General features: G+C 34.7%; 1 protein-coding gene across 1 annotated transcript in view; it reads right to left on the bottom strand.

Annotated features, from left to right (window-relative positions):
- The window catches only part of CRPPA (CDP-L-ribitol pyrophosphorylase A), a 189,745-nt gene that overhangs the window by 111,773 nt on the left and 51,362 nt on the right, over positions 1 to 26,610 (bottom strand). The window contains exons 5-6 of the mRNA XM_090287818.1: positions 22,561 to 22,606; positions 9,940 to 10,034 (exon numbers count right to left, since the gene is read on the bottom strand). Of these exons, the coding sequence (XP_090143944.1) occupies positions 9,940 to 10,034; positions 22,561 to 22,606 (141 nt within the window). The remainder of the gene's footprint in view (positions 1 to 9,939; positions 10,035 to 22,560; positions 22,607 to 26,610) is intronic.

Below are 26,610 nucleotides of genomic sequence, written 5' to 3'. Positions count from 1 at the left end.
AATTCTTCCATATGTAATCACAAAGAAACTGTATGCTAGCTTAACTTTTAAGGGATATTTAATACCACCCCCAATAAATATACAATCCAAGTACTACCATTATAAATCTTCAAACCCTACAAAGTAAGCAAACTATTTTTCATTAATGTATATTCCTCCCAAGTGAGAAATTTAATTGATATATTTACATTTAAAATAAAATTTCTATTTCACACATCTTTCTATTACAAGTTACATATTAGTGACCTATTAAATATTATCATGCCATTTAGCCTATAGATTGAGAATATTTTTTAAATAGTAAGAATAAATTACATTTTGAGCAAAACTAACAAAAACATAATTGTGTGACTTATTTCAGAAGTACGTAAGCATGTGTATACATCAGGATACTTTTTAAGTAGTACATTTCTTGATAATATAGCAATGTACATTCATATCTTAATTTAGAATCTTATTACAGATTCTAAGGAATAAATTTTGAAGTGTTGTTTATGGGCCTAGCTCCTCACCCCTCTGTAATAATTCCTGCAGAGTTCATTTCTCCTTCAGTGACTCTCTGTCTCTCCTTCCCTCACAGAAGGCTGCTGGCCACCGGCTTATCACTGTTGCTAACTATGGCTCGTCTAATCTCTGCAACATCTGCTATTTCCCCTTCTCTTCCCTCCTTTTGTGAAAACAGCTTCCTTCTGGTTGGGAAATCAATTAGAACTTCTTGGGTGTACTTTGTGTTCTAAACTTCTCAACTGTTTACATGATTGATGGACGCCCAGCGGCTACCTCTTTATCTCCAGAAACATATTTGGCTGATGTCCAGGTGGAGAGGTATTCCAGAAGCTTTCTTATTCGTCATCCTATCACCATTAACCACAACTATTTACTGGCTCCCACCATCTGTGCAAGAAGTGAGCACTGTGCAAGGGATCAGTGATAAAAGAGATAGTGAAAGAGATGTAACACATAATAACAATGAAAATAACAACAGAAAGCAGGATGTGCAGAAGCTCACCACTGTAGGTGCGTAGTACAGGAAGTCCAAGGACAAGAAAAATGGGGACAACTTCATGAAAAGAGTAATATTAAAGTAAGCCTTGAATAAAATAAATAACTGAGAAGTAGAGACAACGTTCAATCAAGCACAATGTTGGAGCCATTTATTTAGCAAAAGCCACCACAATAATAGAATAGTCTACTTTCTGGTGTTATAGAGTTATACTGCATGCAGATAGGGAAAATGAAATACATTGTTAAACTCAATTTTTAGAGGAAAAATATTAATTAATAAGTATAAAATAATATTTTTAAAAGTTTTCTATATATGTAATAAAAATCTGTAAAATAAAATCCCAGTGAATAAGCTTTAAATTTATATATCTCAATTTCAGTAGCATAAGAAAATTAGTATATGCATATTCATCAAAATCAACTGCTGAAGGTTAAAAACTATAATCTAAATGCCAAAAAGCAGAGTTTTTTCAGGTTTTTATAAGGATTTTCCTTCTAAACATACACTTGCCATGTGTATAAAATCAATTTCCTGAATGAGAAGACCTGATTTTTACAAATATATGTCCAAAGCTAGATGTCAGCTATTCTTTTGGTTTATTTGTTTATTTTTAACTCAGCATAACAGCTGACCTCCGTCCTAAGTGGACAAAGATGTATAATATCATTTTCACAAATTAACCATCTGGTTCCTTTAGGAAGAGTAATATTTCAATATGTCATTGTTTCTCAAAGTTATAGACAGATAAAAAAGGTGAAAATAAGTTAGGTATATAAAGAAAAAATAGATGAAGGGATATTTAGGGAGAATTATCCTTACTCCCTCATTAATAATCACATTGTAAAATCATGACAACACATTAGAATTATAAACTCTTAATTTTATTAAATACAGCGTGAACATAATTAATACCATCCCGAGCAACTAGGTGGTCCAATAATTTTGAACCTTCTTTTACCTCTGGCAAACTGATCAGGAAATCTGGCTAACATCCCAAATAAACTGAATGGATTTAATTGGATGGTCTTCAGCTAGTTTCTGTAGTCTTGTGCATACACCAAAACCACATACCTTAACTGAATTAATTTTGTTGGAATTGTTCAAAGTCAAAGGCCCAATAGAAGTGTTTATAGTGTTATTTTACTGTTATTGCACTGTTTTACAGTGTTCTGCTTCAAAAAATAAAAACTCTTATATCTCTAAACTAAAATATGTTATAATATGTATCAAAATAAGCACACAATAATGCTATTTTGAATGAGCCTTACAATGCTGCAACGGCTTAATTTGTTCTGTTTCTTTTATTTCTGCCTTTTTTCATTTGCTATTTTTGATGTTTTGTTTGATAAATATGTCATACACCGAATTCAGTTAGGTCTATAAGAAAAGGCAGAGATCCATAAACTGGACACAATCTTGAGGGCATTAGGAAAAATAAACTAGGTACCACAGACAACCTCAACAAAACCAAAGCTTGCCTTACACCCAGGAAAACAAATGATTTTCAGGCATATCCTGCTTGTCATTTGTGGTTACACAAAACAATAATTAAATTATGTGCTCCAGGAAATAAGAAGGAGTGGATAAACAAAATACATGAAAAGCCCCTATAGTTCCTATCTGTCCAAAATATAAATCAGCATTCATTTATTTTATTATAGGAATGAAAATTGGGTTGAAGTAACATGATTTTAGGGGTAATGTGATATCTGAAAGCATTTAAATATTACATATCTTCTATACAATTTTACTTTTAAGGAGCAACAGCCAACATAATCTTTTTATAGAAGTAAATTGGATCATATCATTTTCAGCTAAAGTTTTCTATCACATCATGTTGCTCTTAAGACAAAATATAAGCATAGTAGTGGCATTGATGATGGTGGTTGTAGCCATAGTAAGCTAAATATAGCCTGCAAGGCCGCATCGAGGGCTGTCCCCATCTCTCACCTAGCTTCCCATCCCTGTCCCTCCATTCTGATAAGGTTATTCCAATCACAGAAGTCTTATTTCAGTCACCACCAATGAAGGCCTTTTCCTGCCTTTCACACACTGTTCCGCCTTCATTTCTCTTTAAGCAGCTAACTCCTGATTATCCTTTCAGACTTACCTAAACGTTACACCTACCAAAAGAGTCTAGCTCACTACCCTCCACTTCCAATTTAAATCATTTCCAGATCTTTCTTAAATCAGCAGTTTACTTTTTCCTGGGAATAGTTACCACCATTTATAATTAAACATATTTTTGTATTTTACTGTTTTATCCCCAACTTAACAAACAGTATGTTCCTAGAGGACAGAGAACCATATCTGCTTAGTTCAACTGCCAGTATCCAATGACTAAATATTGATAAGCATTTATTATTTGGTAAATAAATTAATGAATTAAGGACCTAATAAAAAACTGGACACCTCTTCCTACTTACGAATTCCTTACTACTCTCAGCACAGTTTATAGTAGAAATTATTCTTCAAAATTGGTCAAGAGTTAGAAAAAAGTGAGAGCCATCTCTTTATGATGTATCTCTAGAGACTTCTATCTGCAAAGGAAGAAGGTTCTGTGGAATACTTCAAACTCCCTAAGAACTCGAAGAATGTATATAACAAGCCTGATAATAAAGCCTTGAAATTTAAGTATGCGTATGAAATTTAAGAAATATGCATGTATATATGAAGGGTGGAAGGCTGTCCCTTACCCAGTTAGTTCCTTATTTTACTTTTTAACAACCTCTTCCATGTATTTGGTGTGTGTCATTGCATTAGGGTTCAGATAGTTCACGTCTAAGGTGTATCTCAATATCAAGGAAAGCATACCTAACCTCTTCCTTTAGTTTCAATGGAAAACATTTTTTCTTTTCATGCCAGTGAAACAATCCTCCCATTGTGTGCTGAGCAGCTCCACACCCACACTGATCTCCCCTACAGGTGCCTGAATTTCAATAGAGGTGACTTCATCCTTTTTCTATTTCTTTTCAAAGTGAGAAAAAAGCTCTGGGAGGTAAAAAATGTTCGAATACACAGCATTAGATGTTTGTAAGTTATAGGCTGAAAATTCCAGAAGTCGTCCTTATAAGGGGAGAGAAAATTTATATAAAACTAGATAATTTCTTTCCTAAGGGGACTTCTTTCTGGCCTTAGGTATAAGATCAGAAAAGAAAACCGTCTGTTTTATTTCTTTTATTTCACCTTTGCACAGAAGATTATTAAGAAGTAGAAATTATAATGAATCAACTAGCATCTACACTCATTAGTTATGTGATTTTAGGCAAATCATTAAAGCACAAGAATTCCCCATTTCTATTTGTAAAATGAGGGGGGAAATCATAAAAAACATCTCAAAGTCTTGTATTTCAATTAAGAGGTACTTGAAAAACAGTGGTATTTCTTTCTTTTAAACATTTGTATATTTCTTGGCTTTGTTTATTATACAAATAAAATCCCTACGTTCAAGTCAACTGTAATTTTTAAAAATTTCCAAGTTGTTATCGGTAGTCATAGATAAATTAGAAACTTGAAATTAACAAAGAGAGAAATTTAAGTGCTTACAAATTAGAAATACTAAGCACAGCATACATATAAAATAAAGGGGAAGAAGGTTTTGGAAATACAGGTTTTAGTCTTCAAATCTTTGTAGATTCCTCCATAAAAATTGTGGAAGAAGGACTTCAAAAATCTATAGATAACATCTCTCACCAAACCAACATTTGTTAGGAATAGACTGCCATGAACTAAAAAGATCCATACAGTTTAAGAAAATGTACAGGAGAAAGGAGGGGAGGAGCCAAAAAAAAACCACACAAATCATCATCAGGTAACTCTCTGAGTAGCTTGGTGGGTCATTCTGAAAATTGAGAAAAGGCTTTTGGAAGCTTCCAGTCAAAACTGAAAACAAAGGAGCTATGTTGTAAAGATTCTCCCTCTCCTGGGACATCTAGAGGTCTGGGCCCAAGGAACATTCAAATCTAATAAAGTGGCAGCACCTTTCGATCAAAGCAGCAGCCTGAGAGGAACAGACTGACAACGAAAGGTGCACTGGGAATGAAGAAAAAGATGGTGAGGTAGAGGAGAAGGGCAGTGGAGGTGGAAGCTGAGCACAAGCACAGCCCTCTCTTCCATCTTTTCCTGAAAGCAGCTGAATAAAAAGCATTATGCTAGTAAGCCAGGAAAATTATGATGACCCACCCCTTCCTCCTAAAAACAGATAAAGCTCTCTTACTTTAAAAGAAGAACTAAAAGAGGACCTAAAGAAATCTCAAATACATTTAATATAAAAAAATAAAATAGCCCTGGCAAGGTGGCTAAGTTGGTTGGAGCATCGTCCCCTATATCAAAACGCTGCTGGTTCGATCTCTGGTCAGGGCACATCCCTGGTTGTAGGTTTGATCCCTGGTCAGGTATGGAAGAAAACCAATCGACGTTTCCCTCTTACAGGGAGTTTCTCTCTCTCTCCCTTTCACTCTCTCTAAAAATCAATGAATATATCCTCAGGTGAGAATAAAACGATAAATAAATGATATTAAAAATAAAATAAAGGGCAAAATAATGTTCCTACAAGCAATACATGCACATGTGTTCACGGAATAAATGAAAATGGAAAAATCAACATTTAATAATAAGATAAAAGATACTAAGAAAATTATAGAACTATAAAAGTCAGAATTGGAATAAATCAAAAATTGATTAAAACAGGAAAATTGAAAAAATAATGTTTCAGAAATGAAGGGTAAATTAGAAAGGATACAAAATTGAGTAAAACAACAGATAATGCCTGAAGAAAAATATAAGATTGAGAGTATGAAAAGTTTAAAATCAAAAACACATTTAAAAAATCCAAAAAAAAGTAATAGTGATAAAAATGGTCAAAGAATATATAAACTTCATGCAATAGAAGTCTTTGGAAATGAAAACTAAAGCAATAAAATACTAAAAGCAATAATGTCATAAAAAGTTTTATGACATAATATGTGAAATTATACAATTAAAAAACACATTGTATAAATAGGCATGTCAACCTAAAATGGCCAAGAATGAGTAAATTCTAGTTAAAATATTGGCCTTTAAGTTTTTAAAAATTCCTTAGGCATTGAGGCAAAGAAGCCAAGTCATTTATAAGACTAAGGAAATCAGATTTTTATCACAGTTGATAAAAATACTTTATGATAAAGATAACGGAGAGGTATATTTAAGATGCTCAAGGAGAATTTTTCAAAGCAAGAATTTTTTTTAATCTAACCAAAATAAATTTGTAGATTTTCAGCTACAAAAAAATTTTATTCATATGCCAGAACTTGGGAATACTGTATCCAGAAACCCTTCCAGGGAAATCTATTGGAGGATTAGTTTCAGAGAACAAAAATGACTGGCAAGATAGCAACATAAGGCTTCGTAGGCTTCGTGGTGAGCATTAAATACATATTTACTTATGGAGCAACGAATAAAGCACCATTTTGAGAGAGGCTATGGTATATAATCACATAAAAATGGGAGAGTATTGTCTTAACAGGCAATAACTAGGAGCTTAAAAATATCAATTCAAATTAGATACTGAAACACAAAAGGTAAGAGAAAGAAGAAACTAACATCAACATTGCCCAGAACAGAGAACCATTAGAAAACAGCCAAAATACTAAGGTTAATAAAAGACACATGTATTTGATAACAATATTAATGTAAAGGTAGTCATCAAGAGAAAGGGAGAAAGAAAACCATGATAAATGCCAGTCATTTTGTCTCTAGCAAATAGGGGGTATGGGAAGCTATTAGCATGGTTTTCTAGGGGGAAAAAAATCCCCATTCAACTAAGTAAAGAAACCTAAAAATTATTAACAGAATCCTGTAAAAGAAACCGAGGAAAGGAAGCCAAGAACACCAAAGGATCAGAAAAATAACATGTTATAAAATCCACAGGATGAGATTCTTTTTCTAGAAGAAAGCATTAGACAAGAGAGTCAAGTCCTGCAATAAATCAGGGTAAAGACTGATAAATGTCTTGTGGATTGTGCACAGGGAGACCACCAAGGACCTCCCTGAGAGCGGCTCCTATGAAAAGGTTACGGTAGAAGTCAGATCACAGTGGATTGAAGAATGAGAAGAAAAGTTATTCTCAAGAAATTTGGCTGCAGGGTAACCTTGGGTTAAGAGAAAATGATTTGTTTGTTTGTTTTGCTTTAATTAATGGAAGGAACTGGAATATGTTGTAATGTTGATGAGAGTGGGGGTAAAAGAGGGAGGGGAACCCGAGCTCAGGAGAGAAAACAGTCTTAATAAGAGGATGACGGAAGATGCAAGATTCTTTGCAGATTTGGTGCCAGGAAGATAGGGACGTCCACACAGGGAAGTGTATGGTTCTGCTCGGTCGTAGAAGGCAAGACCAAATCCAAGAGAGGAGGCAGAGATGGACGGGTATACCAGTGGTTCTTAACTAACGGGTTTTTTTCCCCTATTCGGGCAACACTTAGCAACATCTGGAAACATTTTCAGTTGCCACCACTGGGGCCAGGACTGATACTGGTAGGGTGGGCGGAGGCCAGGGATGCCCTGAAACAGCACACAAAGCACAGGACAGGGCCTCACAACAGCGAATCACCTAACGCAGGCGCCAGTAGTGCCCAGGTTAACAATCTCTGGGTTAGCATTCGAGGAGGTTTAAAGCATTCACTGAGGAGAGTGGGTAGCTGACTATGGAATCATGGTCACACTACAACAGTCAGTGCCCACTAAAGAATGGAGACCAGTGTTTTTTTAATGATAACAATCTGCATTGTTGTATAATTTTCCATAACAGTATTAAGTAAAAGCTTAGAGCACTGAAAAGTTTGACTAACACATGGATGGGATGTTACCAATTGGGTGCATTCTAAAGACAAGAGAATTGAAGATACTGGTAAAATATCCATGATCCACCCTGGCCAGGGAGGCTCAGTTGGTTGGAGCATCGTCCCATAACCAAAAGGTGGCGGGTTCGATCCCCGATCCGGGTGCAGCTGGGTTCTTGTCCAGGCGCATGCAGAAGGCAACCATCGAAGTTTATCTCTAACACTGATGTTGCTCTTTCTCCCTTCCTCTCTCTCTCTAAAAGCAATGAAAAAATGTCCTTGGGTAAGAATAAAAAATAAATAAATAAAACCCACGATCCACTTAAGTGGATCATGGAATCTAAGCTAGCTAAGGAACGGTATAAAACAAAAGGTAGCTGAAAGAAAGAAAAAAGACGGAGGGCCTGGTGTTTTCTATAAATTTGAAACACGTGCAGTAGGAGTAATTTAGTAAAAGATATGAAATGACAAAATATGGTGGTCGAATTTGAAAAATAGCCTTAGTATTTATTTTTCAATACAGTTAAAATGATGACAAATCCAGACTGGTCCCAGTGGGTAGTAGATGAAGTGCACTGAAAATAAAGATCACTGGAATGAGAAAGATAAGGACCTGAGAGGTCAGGATGATGAATGAATCAGAGAAGGCCAGCAAAGTACCAGTGTGCAGCCCTAAATCCCAAGTCATTTTGTCACTAAACTATACAGGAGAAGCAGAAAAAAAAAGTGGGTACTATAATAATTGTAACCAAAGGATTCCTTGCAGGGTCTAATAGTAGAAAGATCAATTAAGGAATTAGTCACACAAATCTACCAGCTAGGGACTCAACATTTATAGAAAAACCCAGCTCTCTAAATTTAGGATTGGTTGATAGCCGGAGTCCCCCCCCAAAAAAAATGTCCTTAGGGCCTCATCTTGCTGGTTTTTGCATTCACTGGATAATGAATGAATGAGATTATTCAAGAATAAAAGACCATTTGTTTGAGGCAAAAGAGTGCTTCAATGGGTCAGGCAGTGGCAAGTCACCTTCAGTTAGACATTCTGCGAGGTAAAATTAGGGCACAGATCTTAGTTACGGATTCTTAGCAGGCAGACTTGACACAGAAAACAGAGAACAAATGTTAAAATCCCCAACAGTGGAGGGGAAATGCCCAGAAAGTAACTAGATAAAAGCAGCACAGAAGATTGTAGTGTAATGACCTTTATGCCTAAAAGACAGCTCAAATGGCTATTACATTCTTTTTGGCTTTGGGTGGGTGCTATAAACGCTAGGTGCTATAAACACTACTGGTAGTATTTGACACTGCTGCCATCAAACCACTTAAGGGAATGTAAAAACTTAAGATTCCAAAACTAATCCCAGACGATGGCTCATTAAGTTTTTACATATTCCAGGAATCTACATTTCTAACAGTTCATGTATCTAATATAGGACTGAAGTTTGGGAACTAATAATATCTACTATTTAATACTGTCATACCTCTGTCTCAACTCATTCTCAAAAGTTTAATTATTATGCTCATATTCATTGGAAACTCACTACAAGCCAGAGACATTTTTGAGCAATTTAAATAATTTATTTTATTCAGCACTTACAACAAATTTACCATGTAGCTGATATAACATTTTCAATTTAGAAAATTAGGCAATAAAGCTGACATCTGAACACAGATGGTCTGATAAGAGAGCCTGTTATCCTTCCAAATGTGCCATTATGATAAAATTGGCTAAATAAAATGAATTTTTTCCTTCTGCTTTTAACTACAATTCTTTCACAAATATTGTTAAAAAGTCATCACATGTTCATCCTAAGCTCTGATTAGTGTTGATACATTTTAACGAAAACAGGGAAATTAAAATTTAATAAAATCAGTTTAGTAAACAAAACATTTCAAACACAATGTTATCATAAAAATATATAATAGAAATCCTTACTGGTAAAAGTTGCAAATAATTCCTATTGGCCCCCTCACACATTACTACCTATTCCATTTCTTTAGTCCGAATATTAAATATGAGTTTGACTAGGAAGTTGATCAGTTCAACAAATAAGAGGGAAAACCAAGAACATACACTCACCTCTTTATTATCATTAAACTCGGTATTTGAATACTTACGTTTAATTCACTTTTTAGCATTTCTCCGAGACGACGACCTACATGTTCTTCATCTTTGGTGTCCATAACTATGCAAATCTGTTGTGAAATTCTTTCTGAGATAAAAAAAAATTTAGAAAAGAAATAAGTTCCAAACATAACACGGAACAAAGCTTTAGTATACTGAAGCCTATGCTTACCTGCTGTTCACAGCTATTGAACAAGAATAGGAAGGTTTTAGCTTTGAGCCAAGTGGACTGACTGGGACTACACACTGAGATGTCCTTCACTCTCTTAACCCCCAAGTCAATAAATCTATTTTACACTTTGTGGGTAGCTAACTACATGTAAAAGCAACAGAAACAAGAGATCATAGAATACACCTGAAAGGGAATAACTGGAGGTGAGAGCCATTTGACTCATCAATTCAATCTTTCCGCATTTAGGAGTCTTAACAGAATCTGATACGACCCATTTCCGGGGCAGATCCCCTCTTTAGGCTCTGTCTCCTGTGTGCAGTTCACTGTGCCACCTGGTGTCCTGATTAAGTATAGCATGGTCCTTGGATTTCCTCTAGGTTTAGTCAATTTAATACAATTAAGTTCCTACCCACTTAACTATTACCACAACGAGTGAAAATGCTAAATGCATTTTCTTCAAATTTGGAATGATTTAAAAACATAAGCTACATGACATAGTGATATTCACTTCTGCAAACCCTGGATGCATTCTCCCAAAAGCTGTGCAGTCCTCTATAGCAGACAGATGTAAAATACTAAGCAATGGCCAAGTGGCTGCCAGTCAGGGAGATGTTGCATGGTATTATGTCGTGGCTAAAGGAAAAAAATCCCAAATGAAAAGCCGCTTCTTACATGGGCAACTCTTACATGGGCATGCCTTAAAAAAACATTGATCTGGCAATAGTTAATGATTCTTCCAAGCAAAGCTGGGGAGAACAGACTATTTAAAATAATAACATCACCAGGCAATAATACTCTTATTACTAACTACCTCCCACCTATCAAGAATATTATACAGCCCTGGCTGGTGTGGCTCAGTGGATTGAGCATCGGCCTGTGAACCAAAGGGTTGCCAGTTCAACTCCCAGTCAGGACACATGTCTGGGTTGCAGGCCAGGTCCCAGTTGGGGGTGTGTGAAAAGGAACCGCACACTGATGTTTCTCTCCCTCTCTTTCTCTCTCCCTTCTCCTCTCTTTGAAAATAAATAAATAAATAAAATATTTTAAAAAAATATTATACAGGGGTGAGCTGAAGTAGGTTAGATAAGACAAATAAATAACACAATAATTAGAAAGTAGTAATGCAAGAATAAACTGTGTTTCGCATACTCACAACTGTGAACCTACTTCTACCTACCTCTGTGTTTCTTCTCTTTTGGACTCTGTTCACTCCTCTGCAAGCTTCCTACCAACTTTTAAATGTCTACAATTCAAAGTTACATGATTCTAATAAAACTAAAACATAATTTTGAACATAAACAAATGGTCCAGATAGTAAGTGCTGTCAAACATCATTTTGTGGGAGAAGTAAACTGATTGATAATATCAGATAAATCTTTATAATAAAAATGACCTAGGAGCTCACTCTTGAAAAGTTAATAGATTTTTCTTAGCAACAGACGCAGGGGCTTTGAAGGTAATTGAGAGGGGAAAGATTAAAAGTGTTTTTAATGTATTGAGATAGGTACAATACAGGCATAAGCTTAATGTGACAAGAGGTGAGATAAGTACTCAAAAGCCATCAGATGAGCCCTGGCTGCTGTGTCTCAGTGGATGGAGCGTTGGCCTGCGAGCGAAATGTCGCTGGTTCAATTCCCAGTCAGGGCACATGACTAGGTTGCACATCAGGTCCCCAGCTGGGAGCATGAGTGAGAGGCAACCACACAGTGATGTTTCTATCCCTCTTTTTCTCCTTTCCCCTCTCTCTAAAAATAAAATAAACAATTTTTTTAAGAAGCCATGGGGTGATTTATTACTATAAAGTGGAACAGTCAGTGAAACCAGATCATGGAGGTAACACACCGTCTTAGATACTATGTTGTCCCCAGAATTTTAGATCAGAAGATAACCATCACATAAGCAATGGCTTGAAAAGAAAGTTTATCCAAACTTATTCACTGTAAAATTACTAAATGTTTATAGAGAAATTTGGACTTTGTCATGTTCTAGTAAAAATTAAGACAGATTTTCACATGCCTCTTATACACACACAAACAAGATTAAGTTTTATTATACAGGAATAGTAAAAAAAAAAAAACCTCTATATTACGGGATTTTATAATTTCACCCATTATATGGGAAGAGTGAAAGACCCTACATTACAAGATTTTAATGAGGAATAAATGAGCTAGAATGTATAGAGTTATGTAGATTGACTGGTCCAAGTAAATCCCAGTAAATCGCTGAATAATCCATGTGTTGTGATGGTTGTATAATTCAACAAGAATATAAAATAAGATTTCTTTTATCTACTCAAAACATAACCAATTTCTAACTTCCAACTGTCCCTTGTGGTCTTAATACTTCAGAGTTAGACAAATAATCTCATTCAGTTTTGTCCCACTAAGGCTTCTTTTCAAATTTCAAAGTTTTGCCAGATATGAAGTAGTTATGTGTAACATTGGAATACAGATCTTGAGTAATAAACAATCCTATGTTTTCATCCCTGAATTCCTTTAAAACTAAAATGGATCCCTTCCACTTAAGACTACCCATATCTTCATTTGTCCATTAGATCTAAGTTGAAGCATCCTATGTGATTTCTGCTAATAATTTCAAAAACAAACACTGACGATCTTAAATGGGAATGTTAATGTACTTAAAATACTCATTAAAAAATTTTTAAAAAGACAAAAGCAGCAATGACTATACTTGTGCCATACATCTGGAAGGCCAAAATGAAAAAGAATGTAGCTATTGGAACAGGGTTCAAATAAACTGAGCCTCTTTAATTCCATAGTTATTCTAGTATCGCCAAACTCATAGAGAAAAAATATATTTAACATTTAAAATTCTTTTTTTCATGAAGCACAAAACTCTTTCCAAACATAATATAATTAATCTTCATTGTTTTTCAAAGCAAAGTCTTCAAAAACTTCCTTGAGGTTAATGATGAAATCAAAACAAAAATAGGAGGCTTTAGAATGCTTAATCTGCTGTTCTATTAATACGGCATGTCTTAGAAATTTTTAGAGGTTAAAATATAACAAAGGCACTGGAAAAATACAAAATCATGTTACTTCCCAGGATCATACAGACTCTAAGAAGAATCTAACTTTTGTTCTCTCCCCTGAAAAGACCTAAGGATAAATTAGAAAAATATTGGAATGAACATTATATCATACCTTACCTGTCAACTTGATGACTAATATTAACCTCTGAGATTTAGTTTGCACACTACCTTCTAGCTTTTAAAACTCTTCCTAAAAGGAAACCTGTGGCACATGATGAAATATTTTGATAACTAAACCATTAAAATATATTTCCCCCAAAATTATTTTTAACATGTACTCTCGGATTTAAACTGAGAAACTCCTCATTTGTATACAGCTTCTGAGTGCCACACAGGTCAGTGTGACTTAACAGAGAAAATTGAAACTGGAACATCACTTGAAGTCTACAGGTTAATATGAAAAGCTGTGTACATGAATTAATAAGCCCAGTTAATACCTTGTCCCCAAGCATGAGAACTGTTAAATGGTGAAGGTATCATGTACAATTGACATTGCTGGGTATATGTTCCAAGACTTCCAGTGGATGCCTTCAACCACAGATACACCAAAGCCTATATATACTGCATCTTCCTGTACACACATATCTATTATAAAGTTTCATTTATAAATTAGGTACAGTAAGAGATTAACAGCAACAACAGTAAAATACAACTATAACAAAGTACTGTAATAAAAGCTACATGAATGTGTTTTCTAGTTCTTCTGTCTCTGATGGGAAATCTACAGTCATTCAAATTATTGTTCCCCTAAAAGAAATGCATAATTTCTGACTCCTTATAACAGTGGTTTTCAACCCTCCTGATACGACGACCCTTTAATACAGTTCCTCATGTTGTGGTGACCCCCAACCATAAAATTATTTTCTTTACTACTTCATAACTGTAATTTTGCTACTGTTATGAATCGCAATGTAAATATCTGATATGCAGGATGTATTTTCATTGTTACAAATTGAACATAATTAAAGCATAATGATTAATTCCAAAAACAATATGTAATTACATATGTGTTTTCTGATGGTCTTAGGCGACCCCTGTAAAAGGGTCATTCAACCCCCAAAGGGGTGCGACCCACAGGTTGAGAACCGCTGCCTTATAAGATTTTTATTTTGTCTTCATTTTTCAACAGTTTGATTATGAGGTGGCTGGTGTGGATTTCTTTGGGGTTATCATGTTGGCGTTACCTGAGCTTCTGGAGTCTGTAGATTTATGTCTTTAAACAAATTTGGGCTTTTTTATCTAGAATTTCTTCAAATATTTTTTCTATACTGCACTTTCTCCTATCCTTCCAGAATTAAGATGAACTGTTGCTTTCCCACATTTGCTGAGTACTCTTCATTTTTTCTCCAATCTCTTTTCATTCTGTAGTTCAGACTGAAAAAATTATGATGATCTAATTAACTTCACTGGTACCTCTCTGTTATCAACACTCTGCTTTTTATGTTGGTTATTGTAACTTTTCAATTATAAATTTCCATTTGGCTGTTCTTTATGTTTTCTATGCCTTTGCTGAGATTTCCTATCTTTCATTTCAAAAGCATGCCCATGGTTGCCTAACCACTATCTTATATACCTGAAACTAGTATTAAAAAATACTGAATGTAAAGTGTATTGAAAAAAACTTTTTAATTTTTAAAAAAGCATTCTCCTTTATTTGTTATAGCATTTTTATAACAAGTGCTTTAAAATATTTGTCAGATAACTCCGACACCTATGTCATCCCAGCATGGGTTGTTTTTTCCCATGTGAGTTTAGGGTTTCCTTGTTCTTTGTATGCCAAGTGATATTGGATTATATCCTATATATTTGGGTAATATCCTCTCTTACCACAATCTGTCCTGTACATTCCATTTCTCTAATGAAGCCTTTCCAGCACTCCACAATGTGTTTTCATGTTTAATTACAGTGCTATTTTAACTAAAGTCCCTCATAAAAGTTTATGAATGAGACCAAAATTTAATTTGTAATATACTCATCTTTCAATAGTTCCCCTTGGTACACACAAAGTACAGTGTCTTCATTCAAAGGTTAGAAAACAGATGCAGTTTGAGGTCTTTTTATTTAACTTCTCAAAACAGTAATATGTCCAATTTCTAATTTGCATGGCTTTTTCTTTACTGTATGACAGATGCGCTGACATAGTAAAGAGAAGGAATATCTAGAGCTATTCCTCCATTAATTAATCATCAGTAGGGACTCATGAGTGCTCAGGATGGTGTTTGTATTTTACAAGAAGTTTTCAAATAGCATGGAGGACAGATAAACTTAAGCACTATATTAGTTCCACAAGCAAAAGAGAAAAAAATCCAGAAGTCAGCCTTCAATTTTCTTGAAAACATTTAACAGCATGACTTCCATAAGGCCTCATGATCCACTATACTAACATCATAAGCCAAAATTTTAGTGTAGAAACGACTATATCAAATCCAACTAGAACCCTTCCCAAAAGATGTTGAAAGCCTTACTCCATTCAAAGTAAGGGCAGTTCTCTTCTCGTCTCCTGTTAAGTTCCTTGAATCAAAAGCCAATACGAAGGGTCCATTTTCTGTCTCGCATGAAAAATTTTAAAGCACTGTTATTAAACAGAACCACCACTGTTGAGCCTGGAAGTCCCTGACTCAGTCCCACCTGTAGAAAGACACCTAAGGTTTCTCTGAACACCTTGATAGAGGAAGCTATTAGAACAAGAAGGGGCACAGCAGGTAATTAAGGAAAAGCAACCGGCAAGCCATTACTACAGGACAAGTGGACAACAGGGACGGCAGACAGACTCACAGGAAAACCACAGCTCCCACATTAAAAGGTCACAGTGGTCCTCGGAGAAGTTAGCTCTATTGTTGACTGTACATGTTTCAACTGCCGGGCAATGATATGTAGGTAGTTTTTTTTTTTTTTTTTAAGATGTTGTATATCAAATCTTAACCACATGCGTAAATGAGTCACAAAATCCAGAATGAAGTTTCCTACCTTACAACTGAAAATAAGGAACAAACCTGTGACATCTTGTCTCCTGCATGCTTTTACTTGTACATATATTGCCATTTTCCAAGTAAACGATGCAGTACATTTTTTCTTTTCAAAGTATATATTCCTTCTCAATTAAAAGAAAAATAAATTTAAAGGAAATGCTAGTGACTCATCAGTGGATTTACAAAATGTATAATGGCTTTGAGCAAAATGTCATGTTTGGAGTTTTTGTTGTTGTTGTTTTTCCTACCTACATCAGAGTAAAATATAACTGTCTGGCTTATGACTGTTATCAAGTCTTATTTAGCTAGTTGCTTAATAGCACACTGTGGCCTTAGAAGTTTTTCAACATGACAAATTTACTTAACTATGTTTGAAATTAAACAAAAAAGTGAACTCTACTTTTCTCTAATCTTGACCCAAATATTTAACTTTCCAATTGAATTTTTTTACAATAATATTCCAAGGAAACCAAAGTGCTATTAAATCATATTGCAGTCTTCCTATTCTTATTAATTAAAGCTTGACGCAAATGTTCTTACAGATTAGCATAGGAGAGTCATAGTACTATTATTTTCAAGAGAGTGAAGAACAAAAACTATATTATGTACAAAGAACTTATGGTATTAATGTGAAAATTTGGAAAATGAAGTATCACAGTCAAAAACCAGACATCAAAAATTAGTTTCCATGTAAATCTTAGCTGTCACTTTGCATTGTCCAAAAAGCATAGTTAATAACATAAATGGTGCCCTCATTGAGTATTTAACAAGAAAAATCTGATTAAGACATAGTGTAGACGCAAAATGCTGTCCAGTTACAGATGTAGAAAACTTGATTTAAAGTGTCTCATTTTTTTCAATTTGATTGAAAAAAATCAAAAATATTTTTCACATAAAATGCCATGATTTTAAGTGAAAATATTAATGGATCACTAAAAGATTAAGGCATTAGTTTCTTCATATGTATAAAATATGCACTGCAGCATAATGAGTCTTCTTGTTCTCAGTAACACTGGATCAATTTTATTCACATGTGATTTTATTTTATATTCTTTCAGACAAAGCCAATTTAAAAGTACATTCAGCTACTTTCAATGTATAATATAGGCACAAAAGGATTCAATTACTTCCCTACTGGTACAATAATTTTAACTGTATAAAATATAAAAAAGCAGGCATTTGGGAATTTATAACTTGACTTTGTAAATACTTAATATTAAAGGAAATCACCTGTATCACTGATGTTGAAAATAAAAAATGTATTTTTGGAATACGTATAGTCTAAATTTCTGAACCAACAGGAGATGTGATATGTCTGAGAAAGCAAATTCAGTTAATTTCCTTTCAAATAAAATACTTTGTTAAATAAAAAAAACATTGCATAATGACTGGGCAAATACATGAATTTTTACATGAACATTAATATTAACCATTTTAACTAATATTAAGTAAAGCTAGTTCAAAATTAGATAACTTTGAATTTTAACTATTTTATTTTTCCATTTTTAAGTAAACCATTGTACGAAAAGAGGCACCATAAGGTTTTTTTATATCATAAGTTTACTTAGGTTTGTACAATCATAACCAGGAGAGGAAAAAATATAGTAAATTTAAAAACACTCCTAAGCAACACAATTAAACATATTAAAAGATTTAAAAAGGAATGATGGTAGAAAATAAATACAATCACTCATTTAAAAGTTTCATAGGGACTTTTCTTCTTAGAAGATCTTAGAATATTGATGGTTTTACCAGGATCTGGTCAGCATGATAAACCAAATGTGCCGTGGGACTGTTTGTCTGGCATAGGAGTCTGAGTAAAGTGTGTTACTGCCGGCATCTGTGAGCACTTTAATGGTCTGGGGAGGTATGAGCATCCAGAGCAGGCTCGGGTGGGCTCAGCCAGCTTGTGTGACAAAAGTACAATACCTTTTTGTTAAGTGGCTGTTTACACAGTTATCAGTCAGCCAGGGTCTTATGCCAGTTAATCACACTACTCCCGAGAAAAGTTTATGTTTAAAATTTCACTCATAGTCAAAGCCCAAAAGGGATAAACATTAAAGAAAACTGACCAAATCCAACTCTCTGCCTCAAAACAGTATTAAGAATGCTTTATTATATAACAGTAAATTTGTGATTTGTACATTTTTCCAGCAGACAACTGTGTGAAGGACAGAGAGGGGAGTGCTGCTTTATGTATGTTTCCTATTACTGAATCATTTATTGTATATAAAAATCTAAGTAAATAGAAAACTAACCTTCAGAATAAAACCTATCTAACAACATAAAATAAAAGTCAGATTTTGAGACTTGTTATAAATCACAATGTGGGGATCTTATTCAAAAGCTTATCTGATTAGTTACATAAAATTTCCATAGTAAACTAAAAGCATAGACTTGAACATAAATTAAGACGGACCAAAACATACTTTCTGTTGCAGTGACAAGTAAATTGGGGATTACTAAATGCTTTTTGCAAGACATGACACTTATCAAATACATGTTTTATACAGTCTGGAAAGAACTATATGAGAAAATAGTTACATCAAATATAATTTTTAACCAGCAATAACTGGTGTTCAAGTAAAAAATAACTCAGAAAGAACAATTTACAGAATACTAAGCTCTCATATCTCAGCATGAAAAAAAAAAAATTTCATCCTAGAATAGAAAAACTGTTGTAGCTAGATATGAATGCTAAACTACCAGAATAGACAAACAAAAAATTAAACAGTAGCCAACCAATCACTTTAAAAGTATTATTCTGATTTTGGATGTTAACCTTTCCTTTTTCTGTTTATATCTAGATCAGCCATTTCATTGTTATAGGTTTTTCTCACACTCTTTAGAAAACCACTGTGTGCTAAGCACAATACTGTCAGAAAACATCTTGAGTACCCATTGTGTGATTATTCTTCATCAGGCCAACTGGAAATATAGTTTTAACCTAAGAGAATCAGAGTTGGGCAGGCTGATTTTTAGTGGGCCCACCAAAAAGAGATATTGAATCCAGTGTCCATTTTAGTGGTCAGCATGAGTAGCTCCATGACTCAGAGGTGCAAAATGGCCAAGTCCCAGAGTGGAGTCAGACTTAAGGAATGGGGAGACCTGAGTTTGAATTGTGGATCATGCTCTTACTGTGTGACCCAGAGGAAAGTACCTAATCCCTCTAAGTCTCACTGATCCCACCTGCAAATGGGAGCAACAATATCTATAGTACATTACTATTGTAAAGAATAAATGAGATAAACCATGTGTTCCAAGTCCTGACTTTACACCTTGACAGAAATATATAATCAGATGTTATATCATCTATATTTTAAAAAAGAAAACTAAAACGTATATGATATTGGAATAGATTCACTAGATACTAATACGCATCTATTGGAAACAGGGAGAGTGGTGAGGTGAAAGGGAATGGCCACCTAGTCTCATAATTTAAGGTCCTTAGATTCAAGGGGGAGAAAGGTGTAGCTGCCCCTTTAACATATCACTCAATTCAACTCAACTCAATGTTAGAGGATACAAGAGAGAAAAAGCCTAGACATTCTTCCCACTTCCATTGATTCACAACCTAAAAGAGGTTCACACCAAATCATGGGCAATGCTGAAGTCCCAAAAGTTCTTAAAATGTATTTTTTAGTGTTGCAATATATAAATTCGGTGACAAAATCAGTCCAGAGATTGAATTAAAGGATTTATAGTTATTACTCTTGCACTGAATGTAAACATTTATGCATTTCAAGTCTCATTATGTGGTGAGGTACCAAATCCCATTGATGATGTGACATAATATATGGCGGAATGCAGTAGCTTTGGAAAATATAAAGTATTCCAAGTTCCAAAACACATGTAGCACAAGGATTTCAGACAAGGCAATCTGAACAATCTCTGCTTAAGGAATAGAAGGGAGACTAGTGGTATAAAGAGGTAAATGCCTAAGGTGGAAACCTATATTGAAGAATGTGTTTTCTCTCCTTCTTAAGTTAGAATTTGCTTAGAACCCTTGCATATGCTAGAATATGGAAACAATAATGCTACCTACATTACTGAGCTCTTGGAAAAACAAAGAAAAATACACACAAAGTGCTTTAAGCAATGCTTGACACAAAGTAAATACCAATAAATGCTATGTAGTGGAAGTACCTAGAAAAATACTTCGAACACATATTAGAAAAATGCAAACAGGTGAATATATAGTTCAAACAGTTAGCTGTTTATATATATATAGCTATATATATATATATATATATATATAGCTATATACTATATTTTGGAATTTTATTTTTGAAAATCCAATAATTTCCTTTTTCCTCTGCCCAGAGGTATTTCTACTGTCAGACCTCCGAGGTAGTATTCGTGCAGGTCCGTGGAGGCAGGTAGCAATCACAGTTGAGCCAACAAGCACCTGGAGCTGACAGAACATACTAAGATGTCAAACTCTTAATGCAAACATATATTATTTTGAAAGAAAGAAACTATGAAGAGCAACCTAGAAGGACGCTTCCAGAATTGCATGTACAAACTAACCAGTCAGAGTTTTTGTTAAAATGCAGATTCTGACTTAATGGGGTGGGGCCAATATTCTGTACACACATACTCAGGTAATGGGAATGCTGCTGGCCCACCCGGAGTGTAGGAAGGCCCCAGACCAGCAGTCATCAGACTGTACAAGCAACAACAGAATCCGCTGGGGAGTTATTAGAAACGCAAACCCTGGTGCATACGGAAACTCTGGGAGATTGTTGATCTAAATCAGACTTCCCTGAGAATAAAAGTAGAATACTTCTAAAATCCTTTAAAAACAAAGGATCATACTAGACCATGTTACCTAATTAGAAATCCAATTTCTCTCTGCAAACAATTTCCAAAATTATAGCCACGGCCATTACACTTAAAATGGAGGTTTTTACATGATAAGAAGCCTGTTCTGATCATGTATAGGCAGAAGTGTGTAAAATTCTCAGTTGAACCATTTACTAACTATTCACAAAATAGATCATTTCCACTTGACCTAGGTAACAGAGATATGACTTTGTAGAAACCAAACTGAGTTTTATATTTTCCTATGTTGATAATATAACCCAACCACATCATGGTTTAGTCAACTTCTCCAGAGTAATGTTTACACATCGCCTGGCTCATATGTAAATATGTCAACATTTTGATTTATAGCTATAGGTGATCTGTTTACACACATGGCTACACAGACACAAATTACAGTACAATAATGGTCTGAAACACAATATTCTTAAAGGACAAAAAAACTTGAGGCTAAACTATAAATACAGAATGTCATGTCCAGAGAAAAATTTCCGTTTTCTGAATGTGAAGCCAACTGATTGTTAAATAGGTGGTTTTCCCAACATTTTATAATAAACTGATGCAATCAGAGTTAAGATTCAGGGTTTTTTTTCCCCAACTTCAAAGTTTGAATTTACAAGTTCATCTCTCAAAGAAGTTTACAAGTTCACCTCCCAAAAAATGAGCACACGGTTCGGTCCTTAACCTATTTTTGAAGGAGTCAGTTAGTAATCTTGTGAAGCATAACACCTGCTTCAGGCCCATATCTTTACAACAGTGCTGCTGTCAGAAGACACCTCTGATGTTCACACCACAGGGAAGGCAGAGAGGGAAGATGTTTCTGAACCTAGTGAGTAGAGGCCAGGCATGTGGCTCAACAACCCAACGCAGAAAACAGTCCGCTTAACGAAGACTGACTTAGCCAAGCTGCCACTAATGCCAAGGCGAAGAAAGCTTGACAGAAGCAATGGAGGCTGCAGAATCACAGAATGTAACGGTGTGCACATCACCGTTACATTCCTAGCACAGTAATAAATATTTGTTGACTAGTACATAAACTACCTCTGTGGAGCTGGTACCTTAGAGTCATAGAGATGAAAAGAATGAGAAAGGGGTTATTACATATGTAATACCTAAAATTACAACAAAATTAGTCACTGTCAAAACCAGAAAAAAGTTTTAAAAAACCAGTCTGTGCAATTTCCACATTTTTGGAAAAAAATGTTCTCATATGAAAGATGCTATCTAGTATACTGATTTTACAGTGATGGGGTATCAGTTCTCTTAATAATACAATATAAAATCTTCATAAATTTTTAAAAATATCAGTTCTTACTTCTAATAGTGCCGATGTCCCATACTTTTTCTTCAAATTAATAAAGCATTTCCTTTATAAAAAGTAAAACCAATATGACATAAATCATACATAATAAGTGATATTCCACAAGCAGGAAACAAAACAAAATGTAATTATTTTTCAAAAAAGCAAATCACAGACTTCCATGGCCTGAAGGCATTTATACTTCTGAGAATTTGGAGATCTAAAATGTCATGAGAAATTCTGAACTGGCTTACGTTTTTGAAACACAGGAACTGAGAGTCACAAGGCCAAACATACCCTTAATAATCGATTCAGCTGCATACAAATCTCGTTTGTAGGTCACCTAAAGGACAGATAAACCTCATTAGACTTAACAGAGCAGGAAGGAATGTGAAAGCAATAAAATTATGCCCCCAAGGAAATTCTTGATTTTGGAGAAACTATAAACACATAATACTGACAATTTCTATATTACGACATCAGCAAATTCAGAATAATGTATTCTGCTTCTATGAATGGTTGAAGAATTTTTTTAATCTTTAAATAAATAGAGATACTATATGGCAATGTTTACCAAAATCCTATTAATGTAACTGAAGTATCAGATCAAAGAATATGTGGTTGTATTTAAAGTTTTAGCATTATTGTTAAATAGTAAGGTTTTATTCTGAAAGGGGGAAAAGGTAAGTATAACAAAAATCATCAAATTGCATTTTTAGTTGAAATGAAGAAATTCTCAAAGATCAATTCACATTAAGAAGGAAGTTCTTTCTAAATTGAGTATAACCGTGAATAGCTGGATAAGGCTCACCTTGTAAGAATTTTGTGACTCTGATACAAAAAGCCTAGAAGGCACCACCATGTACATAGGAACAATCACAATCTTTCCTTAAAAACACACAGCCTCCTTGCAATTATAACCTGTTCTTTGTAATGTAACGGAACACAGTCCTATGGCAGATCCTTCCCAGGCCACATTCAGTGAGCTTAGGAACAGAACATTTCAGGTGCTCTACATTGCAGAATTAGTTCTCCCACATCACAGAACTGAAAATGTAGTAAATAATGAACTACACTAATAAATAGTGCAAGGTCTTAGGAGCTCATCAATCAAGTACCCAGATGATTCTGATGCAAATGGACTAAACGCCCACTTTGAGAAGTACTCACCAAATTAGTACATCGCTATGCCTATAATTCATACTTTTCCTCCAAATTATCTGATATCTAGACATAGAGAAACTTAGTTCATCTCAAGTGGCTCACAGCACTTCTAGCCAAAATAGACTCCTGTGCTTTTCCTTTATCCTAGCAGGTAAATCCTAGTCCAAAACTACAATCCAGAATTAAAGTAGTAGTTAATTTGGAAGACAGATGGCAAGCTGTTCAAGCATTCAACTAATCTATTTAAATGAAATGTGACATGGCTACCTTATCTCTAAAACAAGTACATGCCAACCAAAACTAGTACAATATACAGTAGTTACCGATTCCCAGTATAATTCTATTATCTGGATAAAATATCAATAGAAAACAGGCATTTAAAGGTTCATGGTATGCATTTTACCAAATGAAAGAATGTAGAGATCTCATTCATTCATTCAACAAATATTTATCAAATAACTACTGTGTTCTAAATCCCATTCTAAGTGCTGGGAATAGAGCAATAAAAAGAATGAGGAAAACTTCATCACTTGTAACAACTGCATTTTAATAGAGAAATTTTTCTCATAAGAATTAACTAAGTTTTGATGTTTGCAATTTAAATGAGAAAATGCTTTCCTTCTATAATTGTCTGCTGTGTAGGGTAAACTCAGAAATTAATGGGAGGATAGTTAATTACCATAGTTCATTTTTTATCCCTTTATGCTTTTGTTAAGGGATTAAAACTGCATTCCAATTTAAAATAGAATTGTAAAAGTACCCTTTCTCTTTCAAATAAACCTTAATGTAATGATGGGTTTTTAAATGTAAAGAAAACATGGTTTCAAATACTAATTTTTTATTTATTTATTTATTTATTTTTTTGGTAGTATACTTGCAAGACAACATTTTGCCCTGGAGTCAGTCTTATGAATAAAATACATGTTTTTATTACCCAAAGTTTCTTTCTTAACTGTATAAGCAAGAAAGACTCCTAAAATTCATTTTCTGCCTACTTTTTCCTGTAGGTTGTGGATACCTACTTATATTCTTATTAAAGATTTCGTATTTTTAAATATCTTCAATATAAAGCTTTACTGAATACCTCAACTATGCATCTTAAATACTGAATTAATGAAAGTAAACTATAAAATATTTCTGACAAACTTGTAAAGTACTGTGTTTAAAACAGCCTTCTTTTGTTCAAATAAAATATCTAACATACATCAAAGGGAAAAATACTGAGAAATGTAGTTCTCAACTGACGAGCTTTTCTCTTCCTGCCAAGCTCTTACAGTAATATGGGTTACACTTTCCTTATTTTTAATTTCAAAAACACTTTAATAATCAGTTTTGAAGTTGATTTTCTTCTCTCAGCATGATCTACAGTTTTTCTTTGTCTTTACACAACAGTTACTTAAAAAAAAAAAAAAAAATCAACCCCGTAGTGATGGAACAGAGCCTTAGCCCTCTGATTTAGCTGTTTTCATTCACACTGCACACAGCAGAGCCTCGGGGTTCACCTGCAGGCCAGCGCAGGTGCTCTGTGCAGGCCAGACACTGAGCCCCTCGTCTGCCACTCACGTAGGGAAGCTCAGTTGTTGTGTGTTTGGTTGCACTGGGCTTCTGTGCAATATTTCATCTGAGTCAAATGGTTAGCTAAGTTTTTTTTTTTCAATGAAGAAAAACCTGAAACTGAGAGCCACAGAGGGAGTTTCCTTCCAACTTCTAGGCCAGAGCTACCTCAGCTACCTCACAGTGAACACCAGGAAACACAAACACGGTCACACCTTCTTTGCGGTGCTCCATCTGGGTTGACACTCAGTATCATAAATTAGACTTTTTAGAGCCAAGTCCACTTTGGCTACCATCTTACTTGAGTTAAGTTACACTACATTAAATGTTCTCCCATCTTTCACCTCATGAGAAAATGAATATGTAACGCCAATGACTAGAAGCCAGAAATCTTACATTTTAAATATACGGAATGTTTATTAGATACAAATTTAGATTGGGGAGGCATATTTATTACATTTATTTCCATTTCATCAATTTCATCTGCGTTAAAAATATTCTTACCTCTTGACTGGATAACTAGATGAAAACTTCTAAAGAGAAATAATGCCATCACAGTGTGTTTATGAGGTTAAAAAAAAAGAAAGAAAAGCCAAACGTGAGACTGTTTTGCTTCTTTTGTTCTTAACAAAGATAGTATAACACTTGGATCTTTAAAAAAATGTAGTTTACATCAAAAGGAATCCTCAAACATCAGCCATTCTAGTAATACTATGATGACTCAAACATTTCAGAAACTCCTTTGGCAAGGCACCAGCACTCAGAGAAAGCATGAGATCTAATATCTATTCCTGGGAGTCAGTTCTGGGCTCTTCTGTGGTCGGTCACTCTTTCGGGAGGGAATTGGTCATTCATGGGGATACCCTCTATCCTGCATGGTGATCTGAAAAAAACTGATGTGTCCTCCATGCCTCAAAGTACCTGCTGCAAGAAGATTGTCATCAACTCTGAATGCTTACTTTTTACATATACATCGACAAAAAAAAAAAAAAAAAAAGTATGTAAAATACAAAATAATAACCATCCTGGGATTACCGGTGTCAGTCAGAATAACAGTCCTAGTCATTCCTCACACCATGTGGGGGTGAACACCCTGACTTCTGAGAGGCAGGGGAAGGTGTCCTGGCTCTAGACTTGGGAACCTGCCCTTGCCTTACTGTTTTATGGCAGACATGCCTTTCCCTGTGCCAGACTTCTGAATCATACTCCAGGGACAGTACTTGGCTTTATCACCTGAGCACGGTACCAGCTGTTGAATAATTGTACTAAATTTTTCCTCAAATCCAAGTTTTAGAAAAGTGGTAGCACCTTTGGAATTATTATAGAATTAGAACACAAATGTCAATGTGTGGATGCCATTGCTCTGGTTAAAAGAGACTGAAATAACCTTTATCCACACAAAGTAGTAAGACAACAAAATTCATTAAATTAAAAGCCTATAATAAAGACAACTCATACAATATCATCATAAGAAGTCAAATAGGGTTAAATAAACAGCTAGGAAAATATGAGAAAGATAAAGTTGGAAAACAATGAAAGACAGGAGGCAGAAGAAGGAAATAGGGAAGCGAGGACAACTGCAATATTTGTACTCAAGGTTAATTTCACCTCACTTAACAGAACAAATGT

Source organism: Furipterus horrens, unplaced genomic scaffold, assembly GCF_987537825.1.
Source record: "Furipterus horrens unplaced genomic scaffold, mFurHor1.1.pri manual_scaffold_9, whole genome shotgun sequence".
In the NCBI taxonomy this organism is placed as follows: Eukaryota; Metazoa; Chordata; class Mammalia; order Chiroptera; family Furipteridae; genus Furipterus; species Furipterus horrens.
This window is presented reverse-complemented; position numbering and strand designations above follow the sequence as displayed.